We start from the raw sequence: 20,659 nt of genomic DNA on the forward strand, positions 1-20,659 counted from the left end.
CTAGGCTTCTGTGAAACCAGAAAATGTGATAAGTGTGAATAAATATGGAAAAATAAGTCTAAAGACTCTGGCTCTCTCTAAAATAGCTGAGGGTGCTTTGTACAGTGACACACACAATAAAAGTTAGTTGAGGTTGATGAGGAGGAGAAAGGAGATGATGATGGTTGTAAACAGTTAGCCAAGATGGCATATAAAACTTGAGAATTAGAAGAATCATATGGGACTATTATTATGGTTAATCACTGCCTAAATGCTTAAATACTCTGAGTCATATATCATGTATGCCTGATTAGACAGATATGAATTAGCATATATGAATTAGCATAATTATCATTTCATATTTACAGCACACCCACAATGGGTAGAATACTGAACCCAAAATAGGAAAGTGGTAATCTCTGACCTTAGGACATGCAGTGGCTGATAACCCAAGGGAGAAATGTCTCATTGCCTTATAATATATTTGATTTGGATTGGCAGTGAAAGGGAAAGTAGTTTGAATTTTTTCAAATTATTAATAGGCATTAAAATAATAATTTAATGTAAGTTTTTCTGTAATGTGCCTTAATACGATTTTTTTTAACTTCAGTCATCACTACAGGCTCCAGCACGTGCAACTGAAAATGTGACACATTTGTCCCCACAGCTGCCCACGATGAGTTTCTCAAAGTGATTAGAAAATTCAGTAGCCAATGTTAACAATTTAATAATGATTAATTCATCATTCCGGTTGCCTGCTAAAAGAAGAAATCTAGGAAACAAAGAAACAAAGGGTATAAATTTGGAAAAGTATTTTGCATTCTAATGAAGTAAAATGGATATTTAGATACAGGGAAAATTGAAATTATCTTCACCTGTTTCCTCAGCTTGTTTTTATTTTTATTTTTTAAAGTCTTTGATTTTATATAAAAAGTTAACTTAGAGACCTGGATAAGTTAATGCAGCTTTTAATGGTGCTAATTATAACCTCAAGAGAATAAGGGGATTGTTTAGGACATAATGATACGACTAATTATTCTCAAGGGAAGAGCAAGGGTTTTTTTTCAACAAGAAAAACCATTTAAAGGACTATTGATTATTTGAGCACAATATAAATAATTGAAAGCTATCTCATTCCAAAATTCTCTTTATTATAAACTTTCTTACATGAAAAGTTCAGTCTTCAGATTGGTTTTTTAAGAGTAAAAAAAAATTAATAGAGAATAAGTATGCATTGTCACAACTGGCAGTTATGAAGTTGTTAATATTTAAAATATTTGGAGCATCTAACATGCTAGAGGAAATAAACTTTTTATCTTCAAAAACATGTTTTTGCTCTAAATAACATGATTCATATGTCCAGAATGGAAACAAGAAACATTTATGTGAGGTATGTTTCCCTTTTTTGTAATTTTCACAACTTTAGAAAAATGAAACCCAAGTTGTTTATATGTAAGTCTGCCATTGTAGTTATTTAAATATGCTGAATTGTACTTATCTGTTTTCAAAATTCTATGTCAACAATTCAAGTCTCATTTCACTTCAGTTCAAAAAGTAAGTAAAGATAAAGCAATAAGCTGTCCTTGAGCTATTTCCTAAATAATCCCCAAAATAGCCCTCACAGTAGTTCTGTCAAATTCACTTCTATTACTGCCATGTAAGTTACACAGGTTTCTTGGCTGCACATATAATCATTCTTCAAAGACATTATTGAGCTCCTGGTATTTCCAGGCACTGTTCTATTTTGCGAAAATAGAGTATAGACAAAAGTCTCTGTTTTCCTGGAGCATATTTTCTGTGTTAGTCTCTAATTTAATTTTTGTAGCATATCTTACTTTTCTCAAGAGCTTTCCTCTAATATGCAAAAAAAGAAGTAGTTCCTAATATGTTAAAGTGATTTTGATAGAAAATAAATTATAAACCCTCAAATCTCTCATGTTTTTATGAGTATATGGAAGTTAGTGGAGTTCAGTCATTTACTGTATTGAGCGGTTTATACCATGTATATTTTAGACATATTAATTTTGAGTAAAGCCAAACTACTCAATGTGCTTTGTTTCACTTTCTGTATGTCATCCATGCCAGCCACATTATTTCAAAAAAATTAAAAATGAGACATTATGTCCTACTTTTCCTTAACCACTAAAACATATTTTAGCATTTTAAATATTTGGGAGTAGATTTTGAAACAAAGGAAGAAGGAGTTGAATTAAGTTCATCTCCTTGAAGTCAATAGATTGTACTATAAAGGTGCAATTTGAGGTAAAGTGACCACTGGTTTACTTTGAACCATGTGGTTTATCATTGCATCCTGGCATGAAGAGTTGCACTGCACTGCTCTCTCAAAAGTGTCATCTTTTGGAAGACGCTTTTGGAGAACATGATCATGATTTAATAAAGAAAATGTAATTTCTCATCTACATAACATTCTCTAGTTGAAAAGATATATCAAGTCAGTTTTTTTGCTTGGTAAGAATATTTTCTACAAAAATGCATACCTTTGTGCTGAGGTCCATCAAAGTCTCTCTGTTGGGACAGATGCCTGAGCCTAACCCGCCCAGTGCATAGGCAGAACGGATCATCACTGGGTAGCCAATGGTGTCTGCTGCCTTCAGCGCATCCTCAATCTGTCAACAAGAACAAGGACTCAACATTTTAAAAGCTGAGCACACTGGCAGAATAAACCACACCAAGAGAGTCTGGCAATCAGGTAAACCAACTTATCTGGGGAGAGTGATTCTGGAAATGTTGTATTATTCCCTCATCTCATTCTGAAAAGCAAGTGTTGTTATTCAAATGTTAAGTAAAATTCTAGAAGGGAGGAGATATATATATATCTTTTAAGAAATACACTTTTGTGGTAAATTTTATCCTGTCCTATTGAAACAGAACCATGGTCAAAGCAGAAATAATCATCATTCATTTGAGAATGGCAGCCATATTGAATTACTGGATTTTTACAGGCAGCTTAAATGTCTCTGTCTTAATGAAACCAGATTCTCTGCTGCTGAAGCTAACTTGATGTTACCACAATAAGCCATTAGGAACACTGTATATAAAGAGATTTTTCATTTTCAAGTTCAGTCTGAGAATAGTCCCAGAAGCTTGGAATTCTTTTTTTTAACTTACAGAATACAACATATGGCGGCTATATTTTTCTGTCATGGAATATTATTACACTACCAATGGGAATGTAATTACACCTTTCCCATATGCCTGTTTCTTATCCTGAGGAAGCAAGGACATAATTAAATCTGGCAATGAAAGAACAACTGTATGGCAAGAGCTTCCCAAATTGTGCGGCAGAGTTATCCTGGGATTATTTGATTGACAAGTGTGTAACACAAACGATACTTGGTAGCATTGTCTTCTGAAACATACATAACCCATTTTTAGTTGTCCCAGCAGTACCTGCTTTATTCCTAAGGGTGTGCTTGTTTCTACCATGGAGAAGTTGGATTTAACACCGCCCCTAGCACCTCCACTTCACCAACTATAAGCCTGAAGTCAAAAATAAAGTCAGGGGCAAAAACAGATATAAAGTGAGTTGATTCTTTTTCCTGATAACTGGTAATAGCTTATTGACAGGCATAAGAGGCAATAGAAATAAATAATAGAAAAGCAAATCTATCTTCCTTAAATATCTAAACTACAGGTTTTCCAGTCATTTTATTGACTGGATCCATTTTATTCTAAAGTGTTTATTTTATTAAAAAAAAATTTAAAGCCAATTTCTCATTTGCAGGGCATTCACACATGCAAAATGTGTGATTGATCCCAGAAACAAGGTAAAAATTGCTTTGTTATTGCAAGTTGGTATGGTTCTTAGTTTCAGCTCAGGAGATCTGAGATTCATTGGCACTTCAAGCCTTGATAAACCACTTCATCTCTGGACTTAAGTTTCTATTTTCATAAAGTAAAATGTTAATACCTATCATTTCAGCATTGAGTGCTATAATACACAATATTTCTAAACTATTAACACAATTCTAGAAGAAAATGCATGCAAGTATAATAATCTTAACTATTATTATTAGGCATGAAAAATCATTCTCCCTACAACCCAAGACAAATAATGCCCTTGTTTTTCCAAAGCAAAGAATCCTTACCGATTCCACTGCAAAACTTGGAGCAATCTTTTCATCGATCTCATTTAGTTTATCTGAAAACAGCTGCCTGTCTTCCGTTGCCATAATGGACTCAACTGAAGTTCCCAGGACTTTCACACCATATTCCTTGAGCACACCTCTCTTGAATAGTTCCACTCCTAAAGAAGAACCAAATAGGATTAGTTTTTAAAATCTTGAATTTTGTGCCTTTTTAAACAGACAACTGAATACAACTATTTTTTTTTTAATCTTAAAATCCAGGAAGTTACCACTGTCTACAATAGAATTGCACTTAGGGAAAAAAATTGAAATAAAAATTCTGAAGATGGTCTGACAAAATATGTTACTGATGCTACCATTACTTATATTACCATCTTCTGAAAATTGTTTTTATCCTTATTAATAAAAGTCATAGTATTATACTGAGCCTTAAGATTTCAGTATATTCCCTTTCCTCCTAAAGTCCATTTCTATAATAAGATTCTATAATTTAAAAAATCCCAAATATATGAGTACCTACCTGGGTTAAAAAATTATCATCAAAATGGTTTGTGTTTCCACTACCTAGCCACCTAATTTTGCCTTAGTCCTTTTTTTTTTTTGACATACAAATTATATCACCAATTGCTTACCCAAACTAGCTAAAGAGATTCTTATTCATGATCTAGTTCCAAAGATTTGAAGAATTTTAAAGAGAACAAAGCAGCAGACTCGGCAGATGTATGAAGTAATAGTAGAAAGACTGATCTATGCTATCATGAAAATATGTTTGAGAGGCAATTGCTGCAGGGCTGATACCTAAGAGCTCTTAACCAATGTTAATTCTCATTTTTCATTCATAATAGTTCTCAAGACCTCAACAGCAACAGAGAAAAGCAATATTCTGCGATAGAGTAGAGAAATTCAAGAAAACGACTGGCCACTCTAGAGCATTAAAGTGAAAGGTTTCTTTGTCTCTCGGCTATTTTGTGAAATTAACTAGTAATATTCATCATATGACTATATTAAGTGGCTGTTTGCTAACTGCTTTCTCACACAGGAAAGGTTTTATGAACACACAAAGCACAATTGTTAGATGAGCTCAGATAAAATATATTACACAGCAGTGTGTATGTCAAAACTCTGCAATTAAGCTTATAAGAACTCACCACAGTTCAGAGCTGTCTGGCCACCCATGCCCAGAATTAACCCATCTGGCCGTTCTGCCTTGATGACCTCTGTGACAAACTGAGGGGTGATGGGAAGAAAGTAGACAGTATCGGCTTGCTTTAAGCCCACCTCATTGGTCTGGACTGACGCAATGTTTGGGTTCATCAGAACAGTTTTGACATTTTCTTCCTGAAAGAAACAAAAGAATCCGGTACATAAATATATGGTCTAAAGAAGAGAATGACCACACTTAAATAAAGAGACATGGGGTAACTAAGCTTTTAGGTTATCTGTGGGCTGTAGAGATCCGTAATAGGACTAGTGAATGGAAGTTAAAGGAAGACAAGCATTTGGTCAAAGAAATGAAGAAATTCTTGAAAATGAAACTATCCAAAAGAATTGGCTGCCTCATGAAGATCACTGTGAGGTGATCTTTGCCACTGTTGGCAAAGCTGGAGACCATTTCTATATAATTTGTCTAGAGAGCCACAAATATTACTGAACTCTGTAGTTCACTCAACCTTAAAAGAATAACATATTCCAAAAATTTTAAATTAGTAAATATAAAAGGGAACTAGAGGTAATATGAAAGCTGCTTACAATGATGTGGTCAATTTTAGAGTATGTGTCATGTGGCAATGAGATGAATGTATATTCTGTTGTTTTGGGGTGGAGAGTTCTTACAAAGGTCTATCAGATCCATTTGGTCCAATGTCAAGTTTAGGTCCTGAATATCTTTGTTAAATTTCTGCCTCAATGATTTGTCTAATACTATCAGTGGAGTGTTGATATCTCCCACTATTATTGTGTGGGAGTCTAAGTCTCTTTGCAGGTCTCTAAGAACTTGCTTTATGAAACTGGGTGCTCCTGTGTTGGGTGCATATATATTTAGGATAGTTAGATCTTATTCTTGAATTGAACCCATTACTATTATGTAATGCCCTTCTTTGTCTGTTTTTAAATCTTTGTTCATTTGAAATGTTTTATTCTGAAAGTAGGATTGTATCTCTTGTTGTTTTTTTTTTTTTTCTGTTTTCCATTTGCTTGGTAGATTTTCCTCTATCCCTTAATTTTGAGCATATGGGTGTCACTACATGTGAGATGGGTATCTTGAAGACAGCATACCATTGGGTTTTGCTTTTTTATCCAGCTTGCCACTCCATTCCTTTTAAGTGGGGCATTTAGCCTGTTTATATTCAAGGTTAGTATTGATATGTGGATTTGATCCTGCCATTGTGCTATTAGCTGGTTATTATGTTGGTTTGTTTGTGTAGTTGCTTTACAGTGACACTGGTCTGTGTGTCTACGTGCATTTTTGTATTAGCTGGTAGTGGTCTTTCCTTTCTATACTTAGTGTTCCTTTCAAGATATTTTGTAAGGCAAGTCTGGTGGTAATGAATTCCCTCAACATTTGCTTATTCAAAAAGGATCTTATTTCTCCTTCACATGTTAACCCCCAAACCTAAAATAAAAGTTAAAAAAAAAGTTGCTCCCCCTTGTATTTATTTGTCTAAGAAGAACATTGAATGTACATTTAAAATGCAGAATAATGTGCTCCCTTCTTGCTGGAAGCACTGAGAGCCTTCTGCTGGTTTCCATTTATTTTCTAGATTTTCATGCTTGCTGTAGTGCTTTAACAAAGAGCATTATACAACTGTTTGTACATATTTAAAAAACCATATGGTAAAAGAAATAAAACTATGTGCATGCATGCGTGTGTGTGTGTGTGTGTGTGTGTGTGTGTGTGTGTGTGTATGTATGAAGGTATTCATAGCTCTATCTCATTCCTTACATCCAGAGAGACCTTCAAAATAATTCTTTATGTAGGCTACTAAGGATAATTGTTTTATAAACCAGGATGAGGGTGACACTTAGCAAAATAATTATTATAAAATACAGCCAGATGGTTCTAATTATTTCATACATTAGCATGTCAATTTTAAATTCTCCTAAAAAGTCAACAAAATATTCAGATAACAGTATAGAAATTATTATTGAAAACCCCACATATCTTTGGGGAGGATCTGAATAAAACATTAAATACATTTTATGCTGCTTTAAATTCAAATAGCGACTTAATGCTTGTAATGTACTTTTTAGTAATGTATTTGATTTTCATACCAAGACTATGAAAGAGATTTCAACCTTTTGGATGGATGAAGAAATTGAGATTCAGTAAGGTTAAATGGTTTGCTAAAGGTCACATAGCTAATAAGTGGCAATATTAGGACTCTAATTCAAATGTTATGATTCAAATCCTACGCTCTTTCCTCAATATGAGTCATCTCTCAAGATTTTAAGAGTAATATTATTAACAAAATGTCAGGAAGATACAAACAGGTAAGCAAATGCTTTTATAATATGTGATGAATTTTAATAATTGAGTCCCAACTGAGAACATACCAGCAACAGCAGTTATAGAAAGCCTCACTACTAAAGAAAAGTACCAACAAACTTTAGTATACTTAAGTATTTTTCTGAATGTTCTATACAATGAATATGGCAATTTTTTATAAGTCAAATTATACAGGAAAATATCCTATACATATACATGATGAGTGTTCATTTATTTTAAAGCTTATTTCAATCTTAATTTTAAATCATTCTGATTTTTCTAATTCTTGTTGCAATATATGCACCAATTTTTTTTAGTTTAAAAATTCACCTCTAGTTATTAACCTTCTAAGTGATCACAATCTAATCTAATAATTCCTGTTCTTTAGTTGAAACTGTATAACTTTACCCAACTGATGTAAAACACATTAAAATACAAACTATAGAAATTCTAATTATTTGTAAAACTCCCAAATAGAATAAAAACTGTATACAGTTAAATGTATTCTAAACTCTGAACACACTTAGATTGTGTACTAACTAATCTAAACCACTGGATGGTCTCCAATTATCTAATGAGAAATTAAAGCATAATACAAAGAAGTAAAACATCATTTTGAAAATTTATTCCAAAAAATATGCGAGTGTGCATGTACATGAATGGAGGAGAGTATTAAAAAATAAAAACAAATCCAAAGAAGAGTAAAGTCATTGAGACTGTGTTCTACCTCTTCAACAGACACCCATCAGGTGAAAATCTTTGACTATAGAATACTAACAAAAAGAAAAATAAGAAAACCTTTGGCCAACTGTTTTTCCCAGGTTTGCTGTCCTAGTCTTCTGCTGCCATTCCATGCTGCCTTCTGCTAGCCTGGTCTCTGGTGAATGGCATTACACTGCAAAGCCTGAGGCAGTGTCACCAAGAGCTCACATTGCCTCCGAATGGCCTGATTAGCACAACACAATGAGAGGTACCAATTGAACTCTTCAAGAGAAATACCTTAAATATACAATGGAATTTTTCTAAAGTTTTATTTTACTACAGTAAGTGTTGGGAGATCTCCAGAGAGTTTAAAGAAACAGGAAGGATGTCCTTCCACACCTGTGTATCAAATCCTTTTTTCTACTTGAAAATGTTGCCATATCATCCCGTTTCCCAGGCACTGATGGGAGAACTGTGTCCCCCAGTGACAGATAATAATTTCTAAAACCTGAACAAAATGTACTGTTGCCCTTGCTTCTCCAACTGGAGTTTCCCATTTCAACCACAGAGATGCCTGAAGCATCCTGTAGAGCACTTGAAGTACTTTAAAGCACCAAAGATGCCCAGAATTTCTCCTTCACATACAAGACAAGTATATTTGAAAAGCTCACTGCCTCAAAAGAAATAAACAGCATCAGTAAATGTGGCTTTATATGTTTTCACTATAAGTAGGCAATAACCTAAATAATTTTGGAGATTCACCTCCTCAATTTACAGATGTGCACATTTGAGAAAGTTGAAATTCTTGCTCGTGATCAAGCTTCTTTAATACAAGATTTATAAAGACACAGTTAAGGAAAATAATTATAGCAACTTTGAAAAGAGGTAGTGTCATAAATCTAAATTACAAAATACTAATTAGACTCATTAAAGGAAGCATATTAATTCTAGTAAAGATCATATTCTCTCACCTTCATGGCTTTTACAGCTTGAGATCCTGAGTAATCAAATTCTCCAGCCTGACCAATGGACAGACCTCCTGATCCTAGGATAAGGACTTTGGAAACCTATAAGCAATAAGAAAAAGACATTGTTATTACTGCTAAAATGGGGAAAATAAGGCATTTTCAAGAGTGGGGAAGACAAACCACATTGTGTGAGTTTATGTGGTCATTTAAGGTCTAATGTTATGAAAAATATGTAATATATAGGGAAAAAGACTAATAACTGAAAACATCTCTAATTTCAATGTGATTTCCAAAGTTTATTAAGGTTTTTCACTTAGGTAAAAAATTTTTGGCAGAGGTTTACATTTTATTTAAACATATATAAATATCCAAAAATATATACATATATGTAAATATATCTATGTGTGGTATTTTTTCAAATACACATACATCCTTCTAAATTTTAAATAATGATATGAGTGTAGTTTATGAAGGAAATGGGTAAAAACTTTATCACACTAACATACATATTCAAATTAAGGATTTAAGTGTTATATTCTTGTCCATTTGCTTTTTAGAGGTAAAATAATACTCAGTACATTATGTTGAATAACAGTTATTCTAGTTGAAACAAAAAGAATTCTATCATCTATAATGATTCTGTAGTCTGAAATGTATCTCATGTTTACATACAGCTATGGCTTTTTGGATAATGGGAAACAAATTCTAAACTAAACACTATTCTTTGTTATGTTATTACAAATACTCTGGAAGAAGTAAACTTTAAAAGACATTATTTTAAATCAAAACATGAGAAGTTCCACTAAGCATCATCAAGAAGGAACCAAATAATTAGTTACAAAATGACAGTCTATTACAATATTACCAGTCATCTTTTATTAAACACTAGTATGCCTTACATTATTCAGCTTTTTAAAATCATCAGATGATAGGGACAATCCAAAATTCATAAACCAAAAATAAGCCCACATACTGACCTCAACTCGAGATGCAACTAGTGCTGGCTTCGGTAAGACTGATGTAATGGTGGTACCTTTTCCTTTCTTTATCAGTGAGAAAAAGGAATCAAAAAGGTACTAGAAAAAAATATAACCAACTAGTTAGAAGCTTCAAAATTCTTAAGTTCACCAGATAAAACACAATCTACCCAGTTAAATTTGAACTTCAGAGAAGCAACAAATAATTTTTAGTATAACATTTCATCTTTTTTTGCTTTTTTGTCAATAACTAAATATCTGTAAGTATAAGAATTTCATCAAATGAACACTTCTGTTCACTTCAAGCCTTATAAAAAAGAAGTTTCCAACAAGCAATAAACATATCAGATGCCTTCTGAGAATGCCAAGTTTTCAGTAAATTGTATATCATTTGTTTCTTCTAAATCAAATTCTAGGTGGATATAACAATTGAAGCTATATCACTTATGATATGGAAAATTAGAAATACTAATTTAAATTTAAATTTCTATCAGCTCTAAAAAACTGTTTCTGAAGATTATTCTTAATCTTTGCCAAAGGATTTACTTCTGTTGTTTCACTAGATATGACAAATTACAACAAAGAATATTCATTTTGCAATTATTGGAAAGACAAAAAAAGGAGAATTATGTGATAGCGGATATTATTACATCTTAATTGCAATGTTCCTAATCCGAAGTACTAATATATGCTAATTTAAATTTTAAATTAAAAAACTACTTAGCATGTGTTAGATGATACACATAACTAAATTTGATTTATGAGTTTCATCATGGGTTGGTAATATAATACTGATTTTGGCTATTAAGAACCAACATTTCCTAATAATATTAAAACGAACAAAATATAAATATCTAAAAAGGCAATTCAGACATGAGAGAGTAGAGCAGAGCTTGCAGAAAGAAAGCTCTTATTCTCTTCCCCATTTTACCTCGAAGTCTTTTCTGAGAGTTCTGACAATGAAGATTTGCTACTGGAGGCCCCTGGGTGTGGGGAAGTCACAATAGACTTCAGATTTTTCTGGATATCACCAGAAGAATTTATTTGGAAAGATGTTCTTGAACAATGAATAAAGAGCTCACACACAAAAAAGTAAAAATATTTAGATTAAATACAAAACTCCTCTAAGCATTCCTTGTGGTTCTTTTCTGAAGCCGTCTGAATCATCTATGTATGTGCATGCATGCCCTCTCTCCCCTCCAACACCCCTTCCCCTCCTTCTCCTGCTGCTGTTTATTCTCCCTTAGTGGCTACACAACCAGTTGCCATAGGGATTTTTGTGAAGTCACAGATGGGGGATTAAAATTTCATTTCAGTCATGAGAACGAGAGAGAGCAAAAGGGAATTCATTTGCATAGTACAACAATTGTAAATTTCAGAACTAAATATATTAGAATGATAATGGGTTTAAATAAAAATACCATCGCTTCGGGTTTCTTAAGGGCTTTCCCACTTTAAATTTTAAAAAAGATAAAAATTTCCTCTGTGACATTCATGGGGAGATTTTAATACAAAATGTGTGTTACCAAAGCACTCTTCTTGAGAATGTTCTGCTCAAGATCATCTGGGGTGATTATTTTGGTTTCTCGAATTTCCATACAAATACATTTTTTTTTTTTACATACATAATAGACCTCATCTTTCTGACATACCTCAGTGTCTGTTGGCCCCGGGGTGACCTCTGGGTGGAACTGCACAGCGAAGAAGGGTTTGCTCTCATGCATAATCCCCTAAAGGAATAAGAAACGGGAAGAAATTCCTTCTGTAACAATGAACATCAAGTGTGGCTATGTATTATTCAGAGGACAATAAAGCTCAAATTTAAAAACTAAGTTAGATGCTTAATAAAATTTTTGTAACTAACAGTACTATTAAGTAACATAGTCCAATATCTTAAGGACTTACATATCTGATCATTTTGATAAGTATGGAAAATGGGTCAATGAAGACCCAACTGAATGTGTTTTCCTTTAAAATAAACAAATAAATAACAAATTTGGTCTATAGCCTTTGGGACCCCTCTGGGTTCTGTTCAGAAAACTCAAGTCATCATCTTATCCCCAAGTCCGAAATGACTTTTCCAAGGGTCTTCTCAAACACTACACCAGTGCCAAGTAAGACCCAGAGACCCACCCAGACTGGGCTCAAACAGATGTGGACCAATAGCCCACTAACATTGAATGTATGAGATAGTTGTTGATTAATAACTCAAATAGTGAATCTTAACAAGTCAACTGAGGAGAGAATAAGAGAGAAATGATGTTTTAAAACACAGAGGGCTATGGGAGAAAACCTATAACTGTTTTTCAACACTCAACCCCAAAAAACTCACAAATAGGAGAAAGGTATTTGAATCATAGTGTATTTAAAAATTCTGGGTGAATAATCTGAGTGAATAATTTATTGCACATTTCAAAACAGCTAGAAGAGAAGATTTGAAATGTTCTCAATACAAAGAAATAAGAAATGAGGTGATGGTTATCCTAGTCTGATTTGATCATTACATATTATATGCATGTATCAAAATATCACATGTATCTCATAAATATATACAATGCTTATGTATCAATTATTTTTAAAAGCCCTGCATTTCTCATCACCAACTGAACAGGTTTATTGACATCATTTACCTCATTTGTTTGATCGTTGACATTCACAAAAAGTGGTTTCCAGCCAGCAGGGAGGGCGTTGTCCAAGGCATAGCCATGATTCTGAGCAGTAATGAAAGCCTGTTTGTTTGTGATATTCAAAACAGGCTGATTCTGCCCTCTGGAGAGAAAAGGAGAAAAAGAATAGGGAAAAGGAAAAGTGAAGAGAGTAATATAAATGTATTCCTTATAAAGTAGTGAACAAGTAAAGCCTATTAAAATTCAAAATTTCAATTGCTTAGTGAAAATCACTCTGTGAGAAAAGTCACAGATTGTTAATCCCAATAATTTTCCCAACAAAAATCAATTCAGGAAGCTTTGTTGTATGTTAAATACACAGGTCTATTAAATTCTATAATCGGTTTTAGAAAAGGGGGCATTGCACTCATAACAAAAAGGGTTGCTCACCAGCTTAACAGAAACTAAGAAATATAAGCGACTTACTTTAAGAGAACTACAATAATTTTAAAGCCCGAGAGTTACTGGGAGATAACAAAGAGATGACTGCTCAGACCTGAATTATACTTTACGTAGAGAGGGTGGGCCATGGGGGAAAGCCTGATGTTTAATAAATTAATATTGTTTGAGGCAAAAAAGATAAACTGAGAGGATCTAAAGATTTCTTGGCTCTTAAGTCACACTTACCTTCTTAAAATGTTACAATGTTCTGAAATCAAGCTTAAAATCAGAACGATTTCCCTTGGAATATCATTTGATTGAGTATTATAACCTCAATTTATGCCAAGGGAAGGAAAATAACTTTAAAGGTTATCATTAGAGAAGGGTGCTTTCCAAAAATGCAGTAAAAGTGGTATCAGGTAGTCAAACAACTGTCAGCCATGTAAGGTATGGTTATTTATTTTATTTTTTATTTTTATTTATTTATTTATTTATTTATTTATTTATTTATTTATTTATTTATTTATTTTTATTATACTTTAAGTTTCAGGGTACATGTAAATTTATTTACTCTAAAGAAATGGCAGGTAAGTGCTCTGAGTTCTTTGTATTTAGTTAGTATGTCAGAGCTGGTTTACTGTAAGCAAAAGTGAAACTACCTCACCTGTTGGCCATGGACATCTTGTAGGTTTTGGCACCAGCAGCCAATCCTGTTATTAAGTTTCCTGTACTGATTCCAAACAATGGCTCCTTGCGATCACTCTCCAAAATCTAAATCAGGGAGAATTTTTATTAACCAATTAGTACAGTTCCAAAAAATGTTGCTTCTGAATGAATAAAAATGAGGTATCCTTTTTTCTTAAGAAGGTAAAGATAATAGTAACTGAATTAAAGAAGAATATAAAAAAGGAGATAACTGACAAATTTGTAGCATTATAATTCAATAAGATGTACTTTACATTCAGACTAAACTAAATATAATTTAATATTTCTTTAGAGACCTGCAGGTCTTATGGGTCCCAAGGTCATGATGAGGAACCATGAGCTGTCAGTTTACAACTGTAAGGCAAAATACATTTGGCCATTGGAATCCAGTTCTTTTAACTCAAGGACACGATCCCAAAGTTACTTTGCCTGAAGAAAAACCCTATTTTCTCTGATATTCTCTCCTCATTGTTTCCCCTACAGAACATCTCTACTGACACTGCCTCAGAAGTCACAAACACCAGCATTGAAAAATGTCTGAATAAATAAAATGTATCACAGCCCTTTCAGGGTATAGAGCGGAAGCCCCCACCTCCCACACAGATACACATTAATTCAAGGTTCATTGCACCTTTCTGACATTCTGAATTAGTGGTTCTGCAAGAGCTGGGTTCCCCGGTCCTCCTGCGATCAAAATCCCATCATACTCCATCTTGGTGAAATCGTGATTCCAGGGAACTAAGTGCACTTCAGCTCCTCGCTGGAAAAGAGACACAAGAATGATGAATTTAATAACATGTTTCTTTGCCAAAGTATAATTTTGCTAGACTTTCTCTTGACTTACCATTCCTTAAAGGGAAGGAAAAATTTGTAAACATTTAAAATAAATAATGCTGAGCAAAAATTTCTTTGGGGCTGGGCTTGGTGGCTCATGCCGGTGATCCTAGCATATAGGGAAGCTCAAGATAGGGGGGAATTGCTTGAGCCCAGGAAGTCAAGACTAGTCTGGGAAACAGGGCAAAACCCTCTCTCTACCAAAAAAGATAAAACAAAAATTAGCCAGGTATGGTCCCAGCTACCCAGAAAACAGGTGGGAGGACCACCCGAGTCCAGGAGTCACAGGTTCCAGCGAGCCATCACACCATTGCACTCTAGGCTGGATAATAAGTGAGACCTTGTCTCAACAACAACAAAAAAAAAACACCATTAAAAGTTTTGATCCCGAAAAAATAGAAAATGCTCTCTCCTGCACTCAAGAGAAGTTTCAGTGCCTACAAATGCCATGACTGGACTGACAGGAGAGTAGGTTACCTTCACACAACCAGTTGCAAAAAAATATAAATCCATTTTCTGAAAATGTTAAGTTGGCCCACGTCAGACCGTTTTCAGTCTTGCCTTTTTGTCTTATCAAATTTTAATCAGCCTTCTTTCCTAGGGTTTTCTCATTTTCTGTAAGATTTATATTCGAATGGAAAACTTAGAAATTTGTTTTAATATAAAAGCACATAGGAAGGTGTCTTTGAGGGTTTCCCATGAAGTGTTTCCTGAAACAAGGATTTAAGAGAACAAAAGCTTATTTGGAAGGTACTTCCATACTAAACAGAGAGGAAATGACATCATGAAACATCCCAGTAAAGTGTGCATTAGCAAGCAGTTACCACTAGGGATAAGTGAAGTTTAAGCCCACTAGGGAACTCTGAGAGCCCGTGTGGAATAGTTATCTTAGAGACTGCCTATCCATGGGACAAAGGAGCCAGGGTGGTTAAACACTGGCTCTTTCTGTGCTTTGGTCGGGGGCTACTCCAGAGATCATTAATTCTATGCCATTTACTGGCTGACAGTAGGCTCCAGCCATCAGGCAAAGAGATATAGATATTTGCAATTGAAAGATGGGCAACATGAATTAAAATGGTAACTTGAGAGTGAGATATACACAGGCCATTCACAGCATCTGCTACCATGCATGCTATCCGTGCAAATGTTTGTTAATAAAATTGACAAGAATTTGAAATCATGATTTGAATATTGCTGGTATTCTCTAATAAGGAGGTATGATGAAGAGTCTCCCAATACGCATGCTAATTTGGTGTTATGCAAATATGTGTGTGTGTGTGTATATGTGTATGGAGGGGAGATGTGTAGACAGAGACAGACTGAGAGAGGAGTGAGGAGAAGGAAAACTCCTAACAAAACTTTGTTTAAGAAACATTATTATGATGGTTAAGTTCTCCTTGAGAATTTTTAAGGTTTAATTTTAACTGGTTGTCTAAGAGTTGATATAAAAACACTGTGAAAGTTCGTACTGTGTCCAGGCATGATTCCTACAAACGTGTGGTACAAAATAAATGTAGGCCCAAAGGAGATGCTATCAGACAGACTCTAGCTTTTTGGTCATCTCTATACCACAAAGAAAGTGAACATGATGCATCTCAGACTGTCAGTCAATTAATGACAAGAACAGTCATCATTTTCTTCCATGTTTTAGTGGCCCTTGAGGTTTTTTTTTTTTTTAAAGAAAAAATATAGCAGTCTATATTTTTAATTTGAATAGGGATAAATGTGTTATTTTGTAAATCAAAAGCAACAAGAAGAATGTAGACCCCTGACATTCTGAAAGAATGCATAAGTTTCTCTGTGACAGAGGAAATTGGCTGAACACTAATGGTCAATATGACAAACCCTCACCTTTGAGATGAACAAATTACTTACCTTTACTAGCAGGCGGATTACATTGTTTTTAATCCCACAGTCTACAGCTACCACTTTTGTGGGGTTTCCTTTTCCGTACACCTTGACATCCTGCCATTTTAAAAACCAGAGAATGAGAGGGAAGTCCCAGCTATGGGCAACAGACCAAAACCATAACACATCTGACAATGCTTTGAACTTAGATTGGTAACAGATTGATTGTTAACTGCTAGGGAGTGACTGGCAGTTAACAAACAATTTGTAAGAAAGGCACAGCAAGTGCCACAGACTGTATCTTTTTTATGAGAAAAAAAAAGACTACTGTTTTATATAAACCGTGGATTACAGTAATAACAATGATCTCTACGAAACTAGTTGCATCCATAGTTAACCATCTTTCTCATGTTTTGCCTCATTAACAACTAGTAGCAATGAAATGTTTAAGCATTATTGCCTGATTCAGCACTAGACAGATGTGGCAATAGATACATCGTGCTTTAAATACCACTTGATCCTCAACTTGCACTAAAGATCAAAAGGGGTAAAGCTGAATTACTGTACATTAGGCTTCTGCAGTGGGGCCTAATGGATAAAATCAGCATGAGAGTCACAGGAATTGCTAAGCAGGTATAGACCACCAGTCCCTTTAGGTTGCCATGCAATTGTTTGCATTTAAATGGTAGATTTCATAAAAAGATCCCAGAGCATATCATAATCATTATCTATGTCTGAAGCACGGCTGGGAGGCAGATCTGTTTTCACAGGCATTAACCCAAGAAGCAGCTCCCCAAAGTCATAAAAGGAGAAATAATAGAAATGGAGAGAAAGCCTAGAAGGCTGGGCACACACACTGGTTCCTGCTTTGAGAGTTAGCTAGCACGCTATGAATTTAGGATGATTTCATCGTTTGTGAAAATTTTCAGATGAAATGTACAAACTGAATATTTGAAAGAACAGTTTATTTTGACTGAAATATCTACCTCTCCACTAAGTCTATATAGAAAGTGAAATTATAATCCTTAGACTGTAGTTGAGGAAAAAATATATAAACTGTATCTGGTTTTTTTTTTCTCCCACTGACTATTCTGAAGGAAAAAAAAAATACCCCAATCCTTTCATGATCTGGGGGGAGTTATTGCTGAATTGAATGCCACAGGTAATCCTTCTCATCAAATAACTAAATCATTTCACAGGGAAATATGTAAAACAAAGGGAAGTCATATGAATGGGACCAATTTTAAAATTAAAAATCAGAAGTGAATATTGCAAACACCATGATCAAATTCCATACATATAAGTAATTACATATCTAATTTAAAATTCATTTTCTTTAACAACACATACTTCTTAGGCTTCAGCATGTTTTGAATGCACATCCCTGCCCAACATGAACATCACAACTCAGTACTAATTTCTAGGAACCCAAAATCCTTGTCCCTAATTTTCATGTGACAGGAGCAGGAATACCGGATAATATCAATGTGTGTTTTCTCTGAGTCTTACATGTTACTGATCAGACTATTTTACTCTTTTAATAACTTTTTTAAAAGCCTTTAAAAACTCTCACGTTGGAACTCTTCCTTATGAAATGTCCTCTATACTCCTTCTGATTGGTGCTGTATCACAACATGAATCATTTCCCAGATGAACAGGTGTCAGGAAGGGCATGGGAACATCCTTTCTAAAGACGCTCAATAACAAGGTTTTGTCACAGAAGGGGGTGGGATACCCATACAAGCAGAGTCAGTTTCCAGTCTATTCACATATTCACATATTTTGCCATTTCTGATTTAAAATTCTTGAATCCTTACTCTGCATATGTAAAAGGTATAAGGAGTGAAACAATGTAAACTTATTTGAATATTATCACATGGTAATATAAGGACGGTTACTAATAGTATAACTGTTAGTTGTGTAACTATTATTTCTAGTATGTTGAAAGGCAGTATGAGATGATGTTTTCTGAGAGGTAGACACTAGACCAAGCCTTCCTATGTATAATCCTGTGGCCATTCACACTGAGGAAGGTATTTAATCTTTCTACACCCCAGTTTCTTCATCCGTAAATGAGTTCCTAATAATACCCATCTCATATAATTACACTGAAGATGGAATAAATTAATCAGTGTAAAGCATTTAGGAAAAACCTAGCAGATAATAAGTACTCAATAGATCGTGCCTATTTTTTATTAATAAGACTTACAGTTATTAGTAATAATGATAATTTTATTATATTAATAATGGAGGTCATAGAACCATAAGAAACACTGCTTAAAGGATTTGAAGGGAAAATAAGAATGTGCAATTTCTTTACCACCAACTCTAACTACCATTTACTGGCTTTGCATATTCCTTTATTTATTCATTATTTGTTGACCATGTACTATGTGAAAGGTACTATGGGCCGTGCTGGGGATTCAAGCAAGTAAACCATGGCCTCTCCTCTCAAAGAGCCAACCAGGACAAGTGAAAGAGACAATCCTTTCAAAGAGTTAAATGCAATTTGATCCTTGTTATACTGAAGCTATTTATTAAATGACATGGAATCCAAAGGTGAGATGAGTCACGGAAGCTTCACAAAGGAACAATGAGCTGACTCTTGAAACTGACTTCTTCAGGAGAGAAGGGGAAGGAGAAAGCATGGGAAAAGGTTCCTAGGTAGAGAAGCAAACATATTCAGACCTTGTAAGATGCAGGCCAAATAGAAAATAGGTTCACAGGGAGTCTTGAAGAGGTTTCTTGAATTCATGGAACAGAAATCTAGAAATTGAGCTTTTTAAAGCTTTTCTGTCAAACGCCCATCAAAATGGAAAGAAAAATAGCAAGAGGTTAGCCACAGAGACTCTGGAGTCACTTGAATTCAAATTGACACTAAACTTGGGCAAGTGACATTTGATTTCAAATAGACTTACTTGCTAAGCCTCAGTTTCTTCATCTATGACATGGAGTTTTTATAAGAATCAACCGAGTATTCAAAAAAGCTTGATTGTTATTATTTTCCTCGAAGACCAGAGCTGTCACATTGAATGGACCACGATAATTATGAAATATCATGGGCAAAAAAAGTGTATGTTATATCTAGAAATAAAATGTTGTGGTGAATAAGTCTATTTAAAATCAAATTTTGCATCCACATGTACTTTTTCTACTCCTTCCTTTCTAAGAATTTCAATCGCCTTTGTCAAAATAACACTCACTTTCTACTTAGATAAAGTAGAGTTTCTCTGAGAAATTCCATTGCCACACTGGTGATGGAAGAGAAGTTTGTAGCCATCTCTGCTATAGTATAAATAAACCCTAACTTAGAACCAGCCAATAACTATGATGCCACATAGGCTTCCACAGGGCTAAATTCTCCACATGTAAAGCCCCATGGTAACCAAATACATAGTCCTAGGAAAGAGAAGCTCTATTTTTAACTCTCCTTGTATGTAGTAAAAACAGAAGGTAGCAATTCTTCCTCTAAGTTTCAAAGCAGGTCAAAAACCTTTCTTTAAAAAAATTTCATAGCAGTATCCCATAAACATCTCAGATATCAAATGACATAATCACTATGCTCAACCTAACTAGTTAATATCCTTAGCTGAGAAAATAGGGTGATCTTTTACCTGGCCACATTCAGCCCCTCCTTCTCCCATTTGTATAAGCCGCCTAGGTTGCTGTATCTGTTCTTGCTATTACTGCTCGGTTCAGGCTATCATGAGTTTTGTTCCAATAAGTTACAATAACCTTCTAGTTGCTTGCTCTTTTATTCAGTTTTACTTTGCTCCAAAATGACACCGAATGAGTTGACAATAGTTTCTGGAAGTGCTGATTAGCCAATGATATGAAACCTTCTAGACCTAGCTTCAGTCAGTCCATCTCCACTCATCCTTGCCCAAGTGTGTAAACCAATAGGTGTGAACCCCTTGGTTCAGCCATCCAAACTGTGCATAACTCTTCAAATATACTATGTTGTTCTGTACCTCTATGCCTCTTGGCAAGCCATTCCTTCACTCTG

The 20,659-nt window shown here is 34.5% G+C and overlaps 1 protein-coding gene across 1 annotated transcript in view; it reads right to left on the bottom strand.

Moving 5' to 3' along the window:
• Nucleotides 1–20,659, bottom strand: part of CPS1 (carbamoyl-phosphate synthase 1) — a 155,396-nt gene that overhangs the window by 70,711 nt on the left and 64,026 nt on the right. Inside the window, exons 8-17 of the mRNA XM_032754661.2 lie at nucleotides 16,681–16,770; nucleotides 14,603–14,731; nucleotides 13,931–14,037; nucleotides 12,850–12,988; nucleotides 11,872–11,949; nucleotides 10,220–10,318; nucleotides 9,246–9,341; nucleotides 5,237–5,426; nucleotides 4,089–4,246; nucleotides 2,478–2,606 (exon numbers count right to left, since the gene is read on the bottom strand). Of these exons, the coding sequence (XP_032610552.1) occupies nucleotides 2,478–2,606; nucleotides 4,089–4,246; nucleotides 5,237–5,426; nucleotides 9,246–9,341; nucleotides 10,220–10,318; nucleotides 11,872–11,949; nucleotides 12,850–12,988; nucleotides 13,931–14,037; nucleotides 14,603–14,731; nucleotides 16,681–16,770 (1,215 nt within the window). The remainder of the gene's footprint in view (nucleotides 1–2,477; nucleotides 2,607–4,088; nucleotides 4,247–5,236; nucleotides 5,427–9,245; nucleotides 9,342–10,219; nucleotides 10,319–11,871; nucleotides 11,950–12,849; nucleotides 12,989–13,930; nucleotides 14,038–14,602; nucleotides 14,732–16,680; nucleotides 16,771–20,659) is intronic.

The sequence above is a fragment of the Hylobates moloch genome, unplaced genomic scaffold (assembly GCF_009828535.3).
Source record: "Hylobates moloch isolate HMO894 unplaced genomic scaffold, HMol_V3 SCAFFOLD_1, whole genome shotgun sequence".
NCBI lineage: Eukaryota > Metazoa > Chordata > Mammalia > Primates > Hylobatidae > Hylobates > Hylobates moloch.